Source organism: Athene cunicularia, assembly GCF_003259725.1.
Source record: "Athene cunicularia isolate RWA chromosome 10 unlocalized genomic scaffold, athCun1 chr10_part1, whole genome shotgun sequence".
Taxonomy (NCBI): Eukaryota; Metazoa; Chordata; class Aves; order Strigiformes; family Strigidae; genus Athene; species Athene cunicularia.
This window is the reverse complement of record NW_020799112.1, coordinates 21,347,404-21,368,304: the sequence shown is the minus strand read 5'-3', so window position 1 is coordinate 21,368,304 and position 20,901 is coordinate 21,347,404. Positions and strand designations below refer to the sequence as shown.

The 20,901-nt window shown below is 39.0% G+C and overlaps 1 protein-coding gene across 1 annotated transcript in view; it reads left to right on the top strand.

The window, feature by feature from the left end:
- Nucleotides 1–17,566, top strand: part of WDR72 (WD repeat domain 72) — a 100,922-nt gene extending 83,356 nt beyond the window's left edge. Inside the window, exons 18-19 of the mRNA XM_026856205.1 lie at nt 11,634–11,732; nt 17,476–17,566. Of these exons, the coding sequence (XP_026712006.1) occupies nt 11,634–11,732; nt 17,476–17,531 (155 nt within the window). The 3' untranslated portion in view covers nt 17,532–17,566. The remainder of the gene's footprint in view (nt 1–11,633; nt 11,733–17,475) is intronic.
- Nucleotides 17,567–20,901: the final 3,335 nt, after the last annotated feature.

Sequence of the window (20,901 nt, the reverse complement as noted above, 5' to 3'; positions counted from 1 at the left end):
ATATGTAGAGGGGTGTATGTGACTGTCCCTAGATTCACCTCTGATTGTGCAGACATGCTGGTGGTTGAAAGCAGATAGAAACAGAAACAACTCAACCAGTAAAAGAACACCACCAGCAAGTGAGTTGGAAGTACCTGCAGGAGACGTGTAGGACACTTCCGTATGGAATTTCTTGTTGAGGACTGGATCGTTTCCAAATAGCCAGTATATGCCTACTTTTTCTGTGTGTGAATTTGAACATGTATGTGCACAAATAAACAATACCCTGGAACAAGCAGATTTCAGAATACCTAAATAAAGATATTCCAGATATTTTGACTAGGTATATTTGCGAAAAGCAATAGAAATCTTTGCTTTCAGAATTAAGAAGAAACTAATGATCAGCTATCAATGAGAAATCAAATTCTAACAAGTGGCTTGGCTACCATGATAATGTTGTTTCAACAATCTTCATAATTTTGTAGCAAATCTTGTGGTACCTTGTGTGTTTCTTTTCTGAAAGTCCCAGTTCTTATAGCAAAGTGATAAAAAAAAAAAAAAAAAGAGAAAATTACATTTTCCTGAGGAATAAAGGCTGAACACCCAAAAAGGCTAATGCTTAAAAACACAAGTGAAAAAGAATCTAAATAAAACTTTTTTTTTTTCTTTTTTTAAACCTCCTACCTCTGAAGACTTCAAGTTTTATGCTGGAAGCGGGCAGTATCAGAAGTGACTGCAAGTTTCTAAGCCTGGCAGCACTGAGCAGAATGCTCCTGTTACATTTGACCAATCTTATTTAAGCAAAGTGCGGTGAATTTGACATTTTAAAAAATTCCGCTACTTCTCCATCACTTCTGCCTCACTCTCACGTAGCACTCGCATACACCAAAGAGAGTGTGGGAGAGCTCACACTGGTGTTACACCTTGGCTTTTCATCCCCCCATGGTTCTTAATTCCCGTAACAACATGTTCTAGTACTATGTTTCACCGTCAGCAGCAGGTCATCTGCATTTTTTTGAACTGTGCTTTTAGTTCCTCCCACGTGTGGTTTCACACAGCCTCTGAACCACAGAGACACTTGTCAGTCACCTCCTTAGATGCCCGTCTTCTTGGAAGTACAGGTAGTGTCTGTCTTCCCCGTTTATCACCCATCTCACAGTGGAGGGTCCGGGCTCTTCTGTCCACTTACACCTTGCTGATGGCCTGAAGAATAAAGTTAAGGCAGGTGAATGGAGTGAAGGTGCAGCGTTAGACAGGGGTCATCTTTTACCCATTAAGTACTTCACAGCTCCTTCCTTATCTACTCATTTGAGGGAGTGCCACATTCAATTTCTGGAGATATATCCTGTGGTGCTTAAAGGGCAGAGTCTGTTTCCCAAACCTCTGTGTTTCATGCGAACTGAAACATGGCCCACGCTCATTACCCATAGAGTTACGTGTCATCTGTCCGTTCAGCAACGCACGTTTCTGATACACACACCAACAAATATTGCTTATTAATTCACAGAACAGCAGAGTCCAGATTTTGTTCTCAGTTGCATGAGGGGAGTAGCTGCCTTAATCTAGATTCATACTTCTGTAACTCAGCCCAGAATCATTGTCCAGCTATACAAAAGAGATCTCCAGCTCCCAAAAAGGGGACAGCAACTCCTAGTAGCTGGTGTTTTGGAAAAACCACAAAATTACATAAATTTGTCAGATGCTAGTTTGCCGCTCTAAGCACCAGTTCACTGCAAATCTTAACCACGTAAGTGGAAATCGTTAATTAAACCCTGTGTAGCCAGGAATCATGCATAATGTAACACGGCTACTGCAAACAGCCCACTCCTGATCATTTACATTTCCTTCTTGCTCTTACAGGCATCAGGAGCCTGTGTTTGAAATAGTCCCTGATGAGATTTTGCTTTTACATCCATGGAGAATGTCCTTGTGCATATTTATAGGACAAAGTAGAAGGATTACATATGTGGATTTTTGCTTTTATGGTATTAACCGGAACCATTTAAAAAATACACACCTTGGCACACTGCAGTCACGTATGCACCTCAAAAATCTTTTGACTCCGTGGAGAGTAAGTGGCCTAATGCTCTAAGCCTTGAAGTAATAACGCTACGATTGTGTCATGTATGTGAGATAGCCACTTTTAAACTGAACATGCAATTCCACCCGAAAAACGGGATTTCCGTATCTTCTATTAATTTTTATGACGAGGATTTTAGTAAGCAGCCCGCAGGGCAGTGTTATTCCTATTGTGCTGTCATGTTAGTGGTGAAAATAGATGGGTTACTACATCGGTACTGCTCATGTTCCAAAAGGCAATTTGTTTAAAGGCCGGGGACAGAAGAAGGAGGAAGTTGACTTCACGAATTAGAAACTGCACAGCAGTTTCACTGCAAAGCATCTACTAGTCATCCAGTACTATCCAATTAATCCATTACTCTTAGAAGAGGAATCCCTGTATATCCAGGTACAATCCTAGCCAAATATCTGGCCACAATCATAGGCTTTGAGGATTACAAGTAACATAATAAAGGATAATGATCAAAAATTAAGCACACCCATACTGAATGCTTGGGTTAACTGCGCCTGCCATGTGCACTATAAGGCAGCAGTCTGTTAGGTTTAAAGTGAGATTAAGGAGTTGTGTAACCTGCAATTATGCTGGTTTTCATTAAAAAAATAAGATGATTGGGCTCAGTAGGGCCCTTCCTTATATTTACCTCTGTTTAATTGGATTGGGAACTGCTTAAACATCTTTGAGTTGAAGCTTATAAGAAGATGATCCCAGCTGTTTTTCGAAGCTTAAGACAGCAGGCAGACAACATGATCATGTCAAGACTCATACTAAAGCCTTAATCCTACTTTTTCATCATCTAGCACTACAGCTGAGTCTTTAACCTCCTAAGTACTAAATGTCTTTGGATTTCTCACAATACATTTTCTGTCAAATGTTATTGTCTAATAATAATAATTTTTGCTTCCTCTCTGAGAAGGACTTTAAAGAATAGTCCCTGTCTATCTGAATTTGGAGAGTTATAGTGGAAGCCTGTATTTTCAGTCCTTTTAAAAATACAATTTATAAGCTTGCACCTATTGAAGTCTGTTATCCTCTATGGAGGCGAGGAATTGCATTGACCTGTACCTCACCTTGTTATAACGTAAAACCCAGTATATTGGGAACTATTGTTCATGGTACGTGTATTACTAGATTGAATATACTTGTATTTTCAATAGGAAAGAAATGGCAACAGCTTTAGTTTTATTCAGGTCTTTTTCCTAGGAAGTGTTAGTGTGACCAAAAGAAATTGTCAGATTCCTAACCTCAAAACTTGCTAACCACAGCATTATTTAGTTTGATCATCCTGGAGCTGCATAAAGATTAAATGTTCTGGTGAGTTTTTCTTGCATCTATTAATAGTATCTATGCAGCGTAATAATCTCCTCTTTTTTTCTTTTTCTTTTTCTTTTTCTTTTTCTTTTTCTTTTTCTTTTTCTTTTTCTTTTTCTTTTTCTTTTTCTTTTTTCTTTTTTCTTTTTTCTTTTTTTTTTTTTCTTTTTTCTTTTTTTCTTTTTTCTTTTTTCTTTTTTCTTTTTCTCTCTTTCTCTTCTGTCGGGTAGTGCTCCGATTTGTCCTAGTGACACAGGGCTGCCAGCAGGAAAGCAAGCGTAGTTAATGCTCAGCTGCTCAAACCAGTCAAGCAAGCTAGCAAGTCCCAGCTGTGCTACTTGATGTTTTTTGATTGCACCTAGTCCTCAATCTGTGAACTGTTTTCTGGACTTAGATTCATCAAGCTCTGCCGCTTTAAAAACTCATGCAGGCAGGCATCCTAGGATATGCCATTATAAGCTGCTGCCAGGGGATCTTCTAGGAGATAAATGGAATCTGTGTGAAGTAAATTAGTGTGAACCAGTCAATCTGTGTGTCAGCCTTGAGCCACATCCATGGGTAACTAGCTTGCTGACTGAAAAGTCCACTGTCTTTTGCCAATCAGAGGTCTCAGCCACCAGGAAGCAGTCCTATACAACATTAGTTTCTTGGAATAATGCCTGTTTGACCAGCTAGTGAAACTCTTCAGTATACACTACTGTTCTGCCTGAGTTTACTTATTGCTTACAATTGAACTGAAAATCTTTTAAAGTCAGATAACATTTTAACAGTAGGGAGCATCACAGAAATGTCTTGGAAATAAGTACTTCCACTTTCATACAGCAGCCATTCAGCAGAGTCATGCTGTGCTGCAGTTGGCTTTACCTCCCTATCAGTAATGCATCTTCAAGGCCATAATGCAAAGGAATAACAATAATCTGGCCAGAAGAGGTTAATAAAGAGACTCTGTGTATATTTTTTTCCCATGGATTAAGCTATTTGAACAGCTTTGATCGAGAGAAGGGAAGAGCACGCCAGCTATAACATTCACATTATGCACAGGGCTATGTCAGTGTCATAACCGTGCTGCACACTTTTCTGTCATTTTGGTTTTAAAAGCAAATTGAGGCAATCTACAGCTGTAATTCCTCTGTAGAAATGGACTGAACCAGAATCCTCTAAAAATTCCCTCATTAATTAATTTAGACTTGAATATCAAATAGGTCTACTGTCACAAAAATAATAGTGTCAATACCGTCAATAATGCAATTTTAAATATCCAAAATATGTCTTTATTTGTTGGTTGTTTTTAGAGAAGCCACTGACACGCTGACAGGCAGTCCTGTCTGCAGCATGCACCTTCCCACACTAGGGATCTAATAGGCAGAAAATAGGAAATTCTGCTTATATATTTTTAGAAAATTGGACAAGTGAGAAGATGCTACATACTTTAATTTTTAAAATAAACTAATTATCTAGTAACTACCAGAACTGAAATTTGGCCTTCTTTACAAATTCCTGTAAAAATTGTTTTTCTTTTACATCCCAATAACTGGTTGAAAAAAAAAATAACGAGAGAGGGATAAATAATCTTGATCAAATGTGACCAAATAATTCAGTCTTACACCATGTTTGGTTAAAATATTCACTACTACACATTTAGGGAAATTGGAAAAAATAAATTTGGGTTTTCTAGTCAGAGAGGACATCAAGAAGAAAAAGCAGTGTAATGTTTGAAGAATTAATTATAGACGGTTTGAGGTTACATTTTCCTTTTTAAAATCCTCCTAAGTTTTAGCGAAGTGTATGCTTCAGAGCTGTGCAGTAAACGTTGTGTGGGATTTTATGGGAAAGTATTTTATTTCTTGCAGCAGAACCCACTGAGACAAATTTAACTAGTTAGGTGTTTTATTATATATACTACACAGAATACATGGACGGATTCTGGTATAAATCACAACTAGGATCAAGACAACTGCTTTAAAATTGAGTGAATGTTTCATTGCACTAATGAAACAAAAATGGGATGTCCTTTGAGAGCATAATTTGTAACATGGCATTATATTTTAGTTGAGAGAAGTAGGGAAGTCCCTCTGGGTGAATAAAACTTCAGGGTATATTGGGAAAAGAATCACTGAAAATTTCAGTTTTCTTGTCTGGAGCAATGCTGTCCTCATAGATATGGGGAAGGGGGGAAAATGGACTTTCAGGAGACTTTAAATTTAAAATATATAAAAACCTTCAAAGAAATTTCATACAGAAGGAAAAATGTCCTTTAGTTGCAGCAGTTGAGTTAGTGAGTGGAATGAGGTTCGTTTGCATGGGACTTCCCAGAGGGCAAGAGCAAGCTCGGGCTTCCCCCGGTGCGTGGGTTAGTTTTGCTGCAAACCCGGCTCTGCGACGTCAGGTTCGGTCCCGCTTCGGCGTTCAGTGCAACGGATTTACCTTCCCGTGCCTTCCAGTTTGGCGTGTTCCATACTGGCTTATTTCAAGGACAGTTCCAACTTCTGTATGCTGCAGCATTCACTTTATAATAATGTGTTTCTCCAGGTTAATTTCTTAATCGCTCTTTTTAAAATTAAAATGTAATGAGAACTGGGCCAGCGTGATATTTAATCATCAGAAGATAACAACCAGCCATTTCAATTAAATGACAACTACATACATCAGTGCAGGTTTTTTTAAATGACACTAAAAATTATGAAATGACCAGCAACTCATGTCTTCTGTCAGTGAGATGAATTAGTGGTTTACATGGCCTGAGAAATGGTCTGGAAAAAAAAAAAATAGGGTTCAATTCAATAAGGATGAGAGCAAGGATCTAGACTGGGGTAGGATTAATCTTCTGCAAAGAGACAGGATGGGGAAGAAATAGCAAGGTAATGGTTTCTCAGAAGGGAATCTGGATCACAAACTGAGCATGTGTCAGCGGTGTTCCTGCTGTGGCAGCAAAGGGCAGTGCCCTAGCAGGCTCTGCAGAGGGGATATCGCCTGTCAGACCTGTGAAGTCATCCCGGGGTGCTCCGCGCTGGTGCCGTCAGGGGCACGGCCCAGCCCCGGCGCTCCCGCCCGCGGGCACCGTGCTGCCTGCTGGAACCTCACGGCCTGCTTTTGCTCTTTCCGGATGGTTGTGGTGAGTGCTGCTAGTATTCCACTTGCCGTTTGATGAACATCTCCTGCGTTTCTTATAATATTAGGGAAATAATCATATCGGCTTAAATTGGCATCAAAATACATGGGAAAAGCTAAGTAGGATAGGAATTCTCAACCTGGAAAAGAGGGAGTTGAAAGAGGATAAAACAAAGGACTGTTGTATCAGAAGCATCACGGAGAGATCGTGCAGGGCTCGCACACGTGCCTTTTCTCGCACAAGAATAAGTTTCACATAAAGCCAATAGGGACCTGGGCAAACACACCCAAGGAGGTGCTGCTGCGGTCAGGCGGGTTAGGGTGTAGGATGTAAGGATGCGAAATTCTACATGTTTAAGGGAAAACTGGAGAAATCTGTGGAACAGAAATCTACTGTGAGTTATTAAATTTAAAAAAAAAAAAAAAAAAGTTTTGGAATTCCCTGAGTTTCAGATTGGATGCAGGAGAAATTTCTGGTGCAATATTACAGTGTGGTTGTTGGACTCTTACACTGATGAGATGTGCTCTCAGCAAGCACAGCTGTCCTTACGCTGGACATGATATCTACGAACTGTGCTTTTTAAAATAGCACTCAAAACATCTCTTGCCCAGCTCTCCATCAACTGCTTAGGCAGAACACAGTAAGTGCCTGTAGCTCCGGTACATGCCAGAAGGGGCATTGCAGCACGGTTGTTTTATCCAGTTATGAAAATAAAAAAAAACCCATCATTTTGTTTCCCATGACAGCTTTTTTTTATGCAGTTTTATTTAGATTCAGGCTGCTTTGTGTTCTGTATTGGACCTTAAATATATTTATCACCTATATCCTATCTTACCTAATATTTTTGATCGAAAAATAATTTTTGTTGCCCTATCTGCTTGTCTTGAATGACAAGTTTTTGTTTTCCCTGCAGACAGACTGTCTTTGAGTTACTAATCCACCTTATCGATAGCAAAGGCATCTTATCAGAAAACACCAACTGGTTTATTCGCCTGTGTTATGCAAACTTCTTTCTCCAGTGTGTCTGCCCTCTGAACATTGCCATGCAGAGCAGGTTATTTAGGCTGTAGTGGGTAATATTTCCAGAGTGAAATAAGGCTTTTCAGAGTTTAAACAGAAAATGTAGAATGAAACGATAGTGATGAGTTGTCGCTCTGATTTGCAGTTAGTGTATATTCACGACGAGTGGCTTGTCCTTTAACAGTTCATTCACACGGAGCGTTCTTTCTTGGTCTAATCACCAGACAGTCTGTGATCGCTTTTGGGAAATAATTTAGTTTTATTTTTGGAAGTTGAAATATTTTGACAGTATTTGCATAAATGTTTCATCAAATACTAAGATCTTATGACATCCTTTTACTATTCTAAATCGCATACCTTTTTTTTTTTAATATTTCTTTCTGTTTCAATAATGTAGAAGAAAGGGTATCAAGTTCAGTAAACAACTCTTAAGAGCTTATTAAGATGTATCAGAAAAATTACCACAATTCTCAAGATTGATCCTGTACAATGAAGATTTATGTCATTCTTATATGCTAAGTTCAAGGTCATTTGCTTCAATGAGATCTGTCCTTTTACCTTACTTTCATGCTAACAAATGTAATTTCTACTGTCCATGTAATAATTGAAATTGCACTGAATAGAAAGAAAATATCATCGAAGTTATATCAGAAATTGTTTCTTAACTTTTTCTCTGACTTGTAAATTTAGGGATTATTTATACTCCAGACATTTACATCACTTTGGCTACACAAATTAGCTTTCAGATGGAAGCAAAAGTAATTTTAAGGTCCATTTAAACACAAAGTAGGACAGAGTATCCTCAGAATGAATAAAGATCACACTGTTTATGTTTAAATAACTTAAATTCCACCAGCATCCGAGGTATAAGCAATTCAGAACAATATTTGCCCTGTTGACATTTGAGCATGAAATCCTGTTCCCCTAAGGGAAAAACACAATAAAGTAGGTGTCAGCATTGAGATTGTTTTATTTTCTTTTTCATGATTATATAATGCCATTTTTTACTTTCACTCTTTATTTGGGACAGACTGTTCTTTCCTTATTTTTAACTTTTCAATTCCCTTTGTTCTTTTATGATATTTTTAAGGAACCTTCCTCTTCAAATTGAGCATATAACATGTGATGTTTTTAAAAAGCAAGCTCCGAAGGTCTCAGCCTCGGTCCCTTTCTTGCTCACTGCGTACACTCATTATGTAACTTCATCAGCTAGGGTATTGTGAAGTTTATTTGCCTGAGTTTTATCTAGGGAGGCATGTGTACATCTGAGTAAGTGACAAGGCTGAGATACACATCCCTCGCTTGGCAGTGACCTGGTCCTAGCCTGTCCCAGCCTGCCTCCTGGGTTTCTGAAATAAGCCCTTTTCTCCCTTCTCTTTTTCCTGCTGAACCTCATTCTCCAGCAGCTCTTTTATGCAGGTTGTCTAGAGCTCCTCTCCCCTGTCCCATGAAAACCCTTTCCATCCATGCCATCCGCTCCCTTTGAACTGTTCCTAATGACTTCTTGCCATCAGCTATTAGTGTGTTTCATCACTGATTTTTGTAATTTGTCAGCCACATCAGCTTTGTCTGTGAAACCTTTTCTTCTCATTTTTGTTTGTCTTGGCTTTCAGTGACTCCAACCTCTCCCAAATCTTTGCAATCCCTACTCGGATTTATCACCTGGAGATCTTCCTGCTTTGTCCAAAGATCTTGCCAGCCTGTCTTGGTTTCTTTCGTGGTCATTTCACACCTTCCTTCTGATGTATCTCACTGGTGTATGGACTTGCTTCTAGCTGTCTTTTATTCATTATGTTCCACATTACTTCTCAGCTGAACCTGGTACCTTCCCCAAAACACTGCTCAACTCTGCTTTGTTGTAAAATCGAGCAGGTTAGTTTAAATTATATGACTTATGCTGACATGGCCTGGGGCAGAGGGAGAGCACTTGAGCAGGCTTGTCCTAGTCCCATTCAAGAGCAGTTACAGCACCGACCTCCACCAGGAGCCTGCCAGCTCCTAACTGGGACTGGTGGTTGGTGCTGTGAAACCTCTCCCCTCTTGATTCACCGGGAGAGTTCTTTACTGGCTGAAAATAAACCATCTGTTTTGAAAAGCGGATTGTAAGTTTTTGCTCACTGCTATGTTTTTTAGAGAGGGCAGCTCCTGTGATTTTTCTCTTTCTCTGCAGAAGTACAGCCGTATCTCCCTTTCATCACAGTATACTCCGTTGGAAATTTTCCTGTTGCTCTATTTCAGCGTAGTTCTGACTTTTAAATCCACGCAGCAATAATGACTCAATCTATCACTCAGCGCAGTGGAGCTGACTGCTTAATGGGAAGAACTGTTTTAGAAAGAACGTTCCAATACATTTGGCACAAAACAATTTTTTGGAAGATATAATATGCACACTTCTATTTTCCAGTTTTTCTTTGTTGAAGTGGCCTTCAGTTAGTGTATTTGAAAATTATTTAAATGTTGTAAAAATCAGAGAAGAGCACAGGCATCTTTGAAGACATTTCTTCCTGAACATATCATTTCGTTTTCAGGTTTGAACAAGAACATTTGTTATTTGTTGTAAGTTGTTCTTCAGTGTCAACTCACCTCATGCAGATTATCATGTCAAGGCTTCCTTGGTAGAGACAAGAACTAGAACTCCCCTTCATGTGGATAAGTTGACCGTTGATAGAAGTCTACTGTTTTTTTTGTAAACTTAAGAGATTTACCCCCTGTTCCTGCTTTACCTGGGCAGGGTTTTACATACTGGTTGGTTGCCATCCAATGCAGAATTTTAAAGCTAAATTTATTGGCTTTTTTTTTTTTTTTTTCAGGTAAAGACATGATGTCACTATCATAGATTTTATTATTTATTATGTTTTAATGTTGCATTTTCAAGGATCTGATTCCACAATTGTATTGAAGCCCTGATTGTTTCAAATGGACTCTGTAGATGCAGGAGTCGAGAATGATGGAACCTTTTGGCGACCTGGGATCAATAGCTGCAAACTGATGGAAAGTGCAGAGCACTGAAGTGGAATCTGTGTCTTTTAGCTCTTCCTGTCTGAATAATGCCCTGAGGCCTTGTTGATTTTGGAAAATCTAAATGGGTGTTTAAAGAATTCTTCAGCAAATATTCATTTGGTTAAAAAGTAAATCCATCAAAAAATTTAAGGGAACAAATTTCTTGTTCTGAAAACAGGACAAAACTACACTGAGATTGTGCATGGCCATTGGTATCCCCATCCACATGGCAGTTTGGAACCTTGCTTAGTTTTCTAGATATTAAAAAAAAATTAAGTATTTTCTAGTCACCACTATTTTCCTAAGAAATGGGACCAGCTAAGAGTTTTAATGGGACTGAAAAATTGAGATCTAGTCTTTCCTGTGCTATTCTATGAGATATTGTCTAATAATTGTACTTCATCTTCAAGCTATATTGGTGGCTCCATATGGAGATACGGAGCAGGAGAGAGGGAAATGGACATTGACAAGGGAAATCACTCTCTTCGTCAGGAAAACTTACACGGGATTTGTTCAAAAGCCAAGTGAATTAAAAAGTCACATACAGACAAATAATTGTTTCCATGAAGATATTTTCCTTTTCTGAAATGAAAGTGGTTTTGGCAATTAATTAAAGGAGAACTCAAAGTTGGTCATCTCTAAATCTGATTTTTACTGCACTTTGGAATTATCACTAATTTTATTACATATTCTAGCTTGTTATATACAACATGTTTTCATCTTAAAACAAAAACCATTCGTCTCCCTGGTGAACGACTCCAGTAAATACAAAACCACCTAATAGATCTTTTATATTGGTTACTGGCTTCTTTGGTTAAAGACACAAGCACTTCTTATGGTTTCTAAATTATTTTATTATTTTTGGGTACAATAAGAAAAAAATGGTTTTTTAGTTCAAAGGGTTCCCATTTAAGCCAATGCCTCAAACTTCTCCCTGAACAAATTCTTGCCTGTAGATTTTTTCAACTGTGCTATGGTTGTGTATAAGTACTCCCAGTTTCTGTTTTATTTCATTCTATTGTTTGTGTTTACAAATTATGTCTTCAGCATTGAATGCTCTGCAGAAAATCAGGAAGTGTTTGTTTCTGAATAGATTAGAGTTCTCCCTCCCCCTGATTTTATTCTTTATTGCTCCAGTCAGTGCGCTGAAGCATGACAAGAGCTCAAACTCGGCAAACTTCCAAGACGTGGAGGATACGCCTGACAGATGTGTCTTGGAAGAGTCTGAGAGTCCAGGTGAGAGGCATTTAAAGACAATCACCAAGTATCAAGTGATAAATCTGACACAGCTTTTGGGTCTGTAAAAAAAAGCACATTGTAATGCTGTTTCCTTTTTAGCAGCTGTGATGTCAAATTAATGGTCACCTCCAGGGGTCACAGTGTGGAGCTGTTATCCTTTCCTCTTTCATCAAGAATTCAGGTCTTAGAAAGGATAAAGGCTTTATGACCAAAAAGAAAGCTGACACTACTAGTTCATTATAATTAGTTTTGGACTACACTGCTTACTTAATATATGTACAACGTCTGACCCTTTGAAGGTAGCATGAGATTATGAAAAATTAGAAAGACTGTACGTACTGCAGTTGGACGTAGTGGGGGACATTCACACACTGTATCTCTGGAGGAAAGCAAATGGGTGGCGTTAAATAGCTTGATTCTTTAAATCAGCTCCCAATCAGTATTCCATTTTAATGGCTCTTAACATTGATTCAGCTAAATACAAGGAACATCCATAAAGTGCATCCTTTTTGGTGACTAAAAGATTTATCTTCATATAGTTTCATTATCTTTCTTGTTATGGAACATCTAAGAAATTTATTAAATGAATCCCAAAGGGAAACAATTAAATATAAAGTGTATTGAGTCACAGCTGATTAAAAACATTCTGGGCAACTAAATACTAAGATCTTGTAAGCAAACTGTGAGCTTTACCCACGTACAACCGTCTACGTAACCTGCGTGTAGTCCTCATTAATGAAAGAGTTAAACATCTTTCTTCACTTGATATTTTCCTTCCCTGCTTTATCTGGTTCCTGTGTACCCTCTTGCATCTTTGTGTGCTGATCCGTGTATCATATTTTTGATTCATTGTCTCTGTGGCCTGTCAGCTTAGTTAAGAGATTTCCAAATCTTGCAGCCTGTGCTGACAGGGGGCAGCTGCCAACAGTCCCCTGATCCTTCCCCAAGGAACACTGCTGAGATTTAATTTTCAGTCAAAGGGTGCAGTCTGAAATCCATGTCAGGTCCCCTAAGTCATCTCAGAACCCAGATAGGACCCATGTCTGGGGGATTATATTTCAGCACACTCCACTCTTCCAAGATTCCTTGGGAGTTCAACTGCTGTCATATACCTGATTTGAACTACATTCCCTTTTCATCTTTTCCACTGAAATGAACACCAGTATATGTTAGAATAATTGAAACCAATGAATTGTAAATCCGTATTCATCTTAAAGCCACATAGGCTTGGGCTCAGTGCTGTACAGAAGAAACCAGCATGAGATTTCGAAAGAAATAGCTAATCTACTCGGGAAGGAGCCAAGTTTAATTCCTTACTGCACCCACAATCTGTGGTGCATGGCACCTCCTTCAGAAACTGTTTGCTTAGGGGCAAAAATGTGGATTGTCTAAGTTCTGATCTGTCCTGAAGTGGGGAAGAATTAAAACAAGGTGACGCTAAAGTATTCGGGTGAGAATTAATGTCCCCTAAAGATAACATTAATTTAAGCCTTAAATTATTTCTGCGTGGCAAAGTGCACACGTTTAAATGGGAACTTGAATATCCAGTTCTGCACTCTGCATATCTCTGTGAAGTAATGGAAAGAATAAAAGCCTGTCAGGAGGTGAATATTGACTGGCAAAAATACATGTTGATAAAGCATCTAAACTTAAAAACTGAGTTTCATTGGGTCCATCTGACATCATTAAACTAGTAATAAACAATGAATTACTCTGGCTTTTGTTTCTGCCCATTCCTGCATTTTAAGACATCTTGTCTTATAGGTCTGAAAACCTCAGGAGATTTCACTACTGGTCTCACTGCTTTCCACTGAGAATTTGTGGCTTGGTTGTCATGGAGACATCGTATTTCTCCAAGAATTGCTCATATTGATCCGTGGACAGGCGTAAATGGCCAGGCGAATGTGAGGAGTAAAGGGGGTTGGGCAGTACTATAAAATGACCAGAGGTTATGGGTCGGAAATAAGCTCATAGCAAACACTTAGGTAAAGAGAAAGAAACAGTTTCATTTTGTTTCAGGATTCCGTTTTTGCACTTTATGCCATTGTCTTCTTTCACTATAGACTGAAAGAAACTTGTTAGTCACTTGTCATGTCAGATCTTTGGTGCTTGTCCTGACACAGCTGTCAGCCTTCCAGCTCTGTGCAGTTCAGGGACACACAACAAAGAGCTAGGAACATGAATTATTTATTGCTCCTTGTGTGGATGAAATTCTGTGATAAGAAATTAAGACACTTCTGCCAGAAGTGCTTGTTTGAAAGGAAAGATTTGGTAACACAAATACATTTACTTAAAACTTACCACTTACTTTTAGTAGCAAACATTGAAACAATAAGATGACATTCAGTGGGCTATGATTTTCTCTAGCATTTCTCAGGTACTTTAACTTTGAATTGTATCTTGGAATTTGAGAGTGCCTGGGAGGTCAGCATTTGGTTTGGTCAAAACTGTAACTTTAGAATCTCTCCCACACATATTCAAAGTCTGGGCAAACTTACGTACTTCATTTATTAAAAAGTCGATGTACATGTTTTGCAAAGTCTCTTGTGCTTCACTCACTATGTTGTCATATGTGCAAAAGAGATGTTAAGGGATATGTTGATTTTATTAACTCTTCTGATGAGGAAAAGGTGAAAATATGACCATACACCTACAAGGAATTCCAGCTCTTCCTAGAAAGGACTCTTTATTACAACTTCCACCAGCATCAGGAAGGCTATAGAGCAGCTGTTCACAGGCGTGTCTCTGCATTGTGTTTTCGAATGGTGGAAGTTGCAGTCTCTAACCTTGACATTAGACTGAGAGTTATTTTCAAAGTGATCTTAATTTTCTAAAATCACATAAAGCTTACTCTGCTTCTTTTGCTTTCCCATTTTCTGTATGTCTGCACATGGTCTCACTGCTCTGGATGTGGGCCTCCAGCAATTGTAGAACAAGGCATATACTCAGATGAATAGCAGGAATCCATTGGACTACCCAAGACACCAATCTGAGATTTACCTGTGGTTTCTTGTGTTCAATGCGTGATCTGAACTGCTCTCAGATAGGTAATGAAACCCCTCAACCTGCACTTTTCTCTTGGATAATTCACAGTAAACACTTTTCACATGTGATGGACACAGGTAAATATCAGACTGCAGTTCCTTGTCTAAGTGAAATGGATTTTAGTTGCTCCCTTCATGTACCTGTAAGCTGCCATTATCTGTGATAGTGGCTCATGTCTATTTTAGCCCCCACACAGAGGAGATGCTGGGCTTCTCTCCCAGATGCCTAATAGTAGGTTTATCACTGCCATTTTCCCCACATGCTGAGGACTACTTCTGTTTGACATGCAAAGCCTTGGCTTTTCAAACTTGTCTCTGCTCTGGCCTTGAATATAATAATCAGATAAGAATTCCAACAGCTTTTTGTAGAACTTGATTTTTAATCGTATCAACCCCCCATAAGGAATTCACTATCCCTTAGAGCGCTTCTTTAATATAAATAAATATTCCCAGCAGTGTTTTTCATTTTGCGAGACAAATTTTCCACATTTAGGGAAACCGAGAAAGAGGCTGAAACTGCATGAACAGGGGTGTGTAAGTTAGACTTGTAGGTCTGACCTATTCACCCAAGTTTTCTTGTATAAACAATGGTGGAAAATTCACACCTCCAGAGAGCAGATCATCTTATCCAAAGGGAGTTGCTTGAGGTGGGTTTTAAGGGGATTGAAAATGCTCTGAAGTTTGTCAGTCAAAATCTGAGTATTGTAGCAGGACTTGACACAACCTGAGGGGTCTTAGCTTTCCTACGTGGTGCAGTCCCACTAAGGAGGGTTCTGCAAGTATAGCGTTTAGGAGAAAAAGGAAAAGATTTGAGCTGAAGTCACAAGAAACAATGTAGGTACAGATGCCCCTTGCCTCTTATTTCCTCTAACAGAGATTGCAGTAGTTGGGCAATAGACTTCACTGAGTAACAGAGGGAGATGGAGCCTCCCTAATGGGAGACTGAGTTGGAAGCTGTAGGTGGAAATTACGGAGTGTTTTCTATCTTTTGCATGAAAACCCCATAAATGGGAAGAGCCCTAAATTCTTATGGCCTTCAGTAGCCAGACAGTCTCTGCCTGAGTCAACAGGTGCCTACTGCACCTCATGAGCTCTCCCATCCCTTCATTCCAAGTACATTAAATTTTTCCCTCTTCATTTTTTGACTTTTCAGGACAGAATATAGTTCTGGGTGTGTGGCAGATAATAGTGAAAATCTGAGCAGTTTTCACAGTCTTGCATAGTTGCTTGTCCTAGATAGACCTTGTCAAAGAGACGGAAAAGATCTCAGTCTGCGAGAGACAGAACCGCAGCGAGTAGAAATGGGAACGTATCAAGAACAAAAGATTCTTATTACCCACATTGTGCTTAAAAATACAGCACTGAAATTGTGACTGTCTTGTTATCAGGCAAGTTATAATTATCCATTGAATATTCACTTACCAGCTCCAAGTGCCATCCACTGGAGAGGACGGTACTTAAACCAGCACCGTGTCACCTGTGGGGCTGTTGATCAGTACACAGGCAGAACGTGGAAGTAAACATTCAGTAAATTTCTAGGTATTCTTTTTCTGTATTTGCATCATTATGAAAAGTAGTTAGGAGTAAATGAGTGATTCGGGAGTGCTGGAGGTTGCTGCTGCTGCATGAAGCAGGAAGGGAATGGAATGTAGGGGCAGCCACTGATCACAGGTACTGACAGCCCGGCTGCTGACTACAAAGTGTTAGTGCCTAGGAATTATTCCAGAAAGAATTTCTGGAATTTCCAACGTAGGCACAGATGAATCTGCAAGAATTTCACTGCAGTAGATGTCGTGTCACATCCTATCAGCTTGCTGGGTTGCTGGTGTCATGACTCGTGTCTTGGTTTGGGGTTTTTTTAATAGCAAATCAAACTGTAAAACCAAAAGACTATATAGTGGACATCAAGAAAATGTGTATCTCTGTGTCTGTGACACAGAATAGACAGAAAGATGATAGACAGTAAGATAAATTCACAAGATATCCATTAGACTGGGAAAAAAATACTCTGTGCTGCTTTGTCGCTGTTCATGTACTCCTAAGAGGTGTATCTGTTTAAGCAGTGTTTCTAATGCAAGTAATATTTAAAACTCAGGATGTAAATACGACCATACATCAAATAAGAAGAAATCATGAAGCTAAAAACTTGATGATTGAGAGTGCTTTTCTGTGGAATTCTAATAAGCCATGACAGATTTACAATATAATGCCTTAGTATAACTTCCTATTACTTCTCTTTACAGCTAGTGTAGGATTATTTCTGCTGAAGGAAAATATATATAATTTGAAAACTGTATTTGCAGAGAAAACATCAACAGTCTATTAACTTAAACCAGAAATTATCGTTCTGCTGATCCACTGGGATGTTTTCCTTTAAAAGAGAAAAGGAAGAAAAAGGAAAAGGCTGTTCAGGAGGAAAGCTTTGAGGAACTCCATCCATTCCCTTGAGCTGTTTCAGGTTCCATATTGTCTCTTGTAGGATAGCAGTTATCATGTAAGCAGTCTTCTGGAGGTAGATTTGTGGGATTTTTTAACACTAGCATGTTGGTGCTGCAAGTTTTCATTCCTTTACAAAAATTATAGAGATTTTTACTTTATAAAAAGATTGTAAAATCGCTTCTTTTTTAAAACCAAAATCTTACCGGTTACCTCAAACGGTACAATCATTAAGCCAGATGAATACGTTCCTTTTCCAGATGACATGAAGCCACATCCCTGGATATCTAAGGTGTGCTCCTGTAAGGTGTGTTAGGAAATCCTGCTTAGCTGCAAGAACTGGAAGATACACCAGAACAGCCAAGAAATAAGACGTATGTGGTGTGGACATGAAGCGGCTTCCTGTATTTATTGTTGTGTGCCATTAACAAGTCCTTTTCAGAAGAAACACCTTCCACAAGATCAGCTGCTTCTCGCTGATTTCTTGGTTTCAATTCGCACTGCCATCACTAGTAGATTTACATTTATTCAATTAAATTTAGATAGTGCTAACATAGAAAATATCAAATCTTTATTTTCAGATGTTTTTCACTAGTTTATATACTGATCCCAAATCTTACCACTTTGATTGACCATAAAACATTTGCATCAATTTTCATACTCTTTTACATACATATAATTTAAGTTTTTCTCTCTCCCTGATTTTGAGTTTTAGTACCCATAACATTTTAACACTGAGCAAAAGCAAATGCGTTTGATATAATTAGAAAATCTGCTTGCGTTTAAAGGAAAAATGCCCATTTTGAATTAAACATGGAATATTTAGAAAGCACTAGAATACAAAGACTGTCCTGTGTACAGGAGAGGATAGGAAATTGATTATAAATCTGGTCATGTCTAGGATGGAAATTTTCCTTTTCTATGAATACTGCCATCACTGTCCTCTGTTGAAATGTACTACCCATGTAAGTTGGAGAAACCCATTGGGGTCCTCTTCTGAAATTATATACTTCATTGAATTTCTATTTGTGCTCACTGGGAAAAGCAAAATCATTATGTTTGGAGAATATTTGCAGCTTATTAGACTCATTTATCACCTAACGTTCTGGGGGATTTATGCTGGTGTGACAAATAATGTCCACTCAGAGCTGTAAACTCACTTTCTGCATTACCAACAGCGGGGCTGCTAATGAAGTCCAAGGGACTTGGGGACGCTTCCCTGGACCGGTATCGTGTGGTGGAAATCAGTCTGATGTTATCCGTCCTGATTGTCCTGTCAGCTGTAAGCTGCCGTAACTACGAGAGTGGAGATTTCTTCAGCGTGGAAAGGTTCTTTGGCAATAAATCTCTTACTTGTGGGGAAATGTCATGGCTGCAGGAGTAATAAAACCAGGTTTCTGTTGCCATACTATGGCTTGAATTTGGTTAAACACGAACCGGACGTGAAACCTTCTTCGTTCTGCTTTTTTCTATCCCGTGAGTCCGTATCCGTGAAGCGCAGCGTATGGCAGAGTGGGCTTCAGAAACAGCGAGGGGAAGGGCCTTCGGAGATGGAGTACTTCAGGTTTTGTTCAGTTAATATGTCCTTAAAATAGGCTGCAATCCATAGAAGATAAAGATATTTAATGTTGCTTTTCTGTAATTGTAAATACCATGCAGAAAAATGATATTTTAAGAGAAAAGTTACTGGGTTTTACATACGTGGTATTTTCCAGAAACAACTTTCCTTATTCTTAGAAGGCATTTTCCTGTGTAAAACATATCTTTTGTTTATATAAGCTTGTATTTGTATTGTGGTGACTAAACATTCCGGATGTTGAGTCTTAAGGCTTCATTCTTTCACTGACTATGCTGGATTTCTGGAATAATTTTGTGGATTTATTTATAGTTGGAAACAGAACAGAGAGCAGAACACGTCTTCAGCTGGTTTATATGTTTTTATGGTTAAATCAGAGCTGCAAACGTCAAGAAGCTAAAAATAAAACTGCAAATACACTTACAGTCACTTAGTAACACTACAGCAAAGCAAAACAAATGGTTTGCAGAGAGCAAAACAAATGGCAAATAAGGGATGGACCTCGCTATCTGCTCGGCCAGGTAACAACTCTCCTTAAAACTGTTTCTCTTAGATATTTTAAAACCTGATGTATTCCAAGAGGTATCATAGCTGAGGAAATCGGCATGGTCCGTAACACCCAGTATGGCTGTAGTACCAATTACGTTTGTGCAACACAGTATTTGGTTGCTCGTCGTTAATTGTGCGGAGCAGTGCACACCAGCAGGCTCCAATGCAGAGCCCTCTGGAAGGGGCCGTGCGGCGAGGCCTGGTGTTTGGCCCATGCTTCTGCCTGCTTTGTGCTGATTATAATTACACTATTGGTAAGGTAAGGCAGGAACTTTTTTACTAGTTGCATTTATTTCCCAGTAAAGCAAATATATTTCCCATACGGGCTGGATGTCTTTCACACACCCAACTTTACAGTACAGGCTCAAGGTAAGCTCTTAGAGCCAGATACAAAAATACGTATTAACCTCCTCCGGTTATTTCTCGTGAGCTATAACTGAGGAAACATTTCTATACTAATGCGGTCTGAGGTACCACTGTATTCCTGCTTATAGAGACTGATCTTACAAGGCAGTTGCAGGGTAACTAAGGATGCATTTTTCTGTTGTTACGCTGAAGGAATTCTGCCAAAAGGAGTAATATGCTAATATTTTAGAATCGTTGTCTAAATTTTAGATATAAGGCAAAAAAACCATGAATATCTAACCTGTGAAGTCGTGTTTTGTTTTGTTTTGTTTTTTTCAGCCAGAAGTCACAGGGACCAATAAACTGTATGGCCCAAGCTGTGGTTTCACAGTCAGTGCAGTTTCTCCCCAGTCCAGCCTTATGCTTCTGTGTCTCCTCACTTAGGTTTGCACTAGTGCTTGTGTGGCCAGGCCGTGTCAAGACAAGCACTGGCCTCATGAAATTAGAGGTTTAGGGTTCTAGATGCAGGGCTCTTTCTTGAAAATAGATTTTCAGCTTTGAATTCCTGTAGGCATTTTTTATATTATGTGCATAATTCATTATATTGTTAAAAAAAAAAAAGGAAGTTACTGGTCCTTTAGTATAAGCCCAAGCCAAAGCTCACTGATATCTCCGATCTGAGGGATTTTGAGTTTTCCAAATGATTCATACTTGCTGAATGGTCACTGACCTAGTTTCCTGCTTGGAAACATCCCTGAACGTTGAACTGTTAATTTATGGCTCCAAATCCAAACATTATATTTTGAAATCTTTTGTGTTATTTAGAAGTTTGATCATAGAAATCAACTGTGTCCATTTTTGGGTTGCATTTTGTTGAGCAATGCTCTTCCACAGTCCCGTGAAAGAAGTTCTGAAAGCAAATTGGCATGGAACTTGAAATATATATACATATATATATATACCTGAGATTCAGTGTTTGTTTAAAAAAAAAAGAGACACTTCAACAAATCCACTATGTAACAGGGCTACAAGCTCCAGACAACACCAGAAGTCTAGCAAGGGAAATGATTTTGCAAGTCTGACGGAGTGTTGAAAATTCAGAAAGGAATGGGAGGATGGGGCAGGTGCAGCGAGCAGCATCACCTCTCCCAGGTTTTTATCCTTTTGAAAAAGCATGTTCTCTGAAGGCAGAGCAGGCAAACCAGTGAGCTCCAGC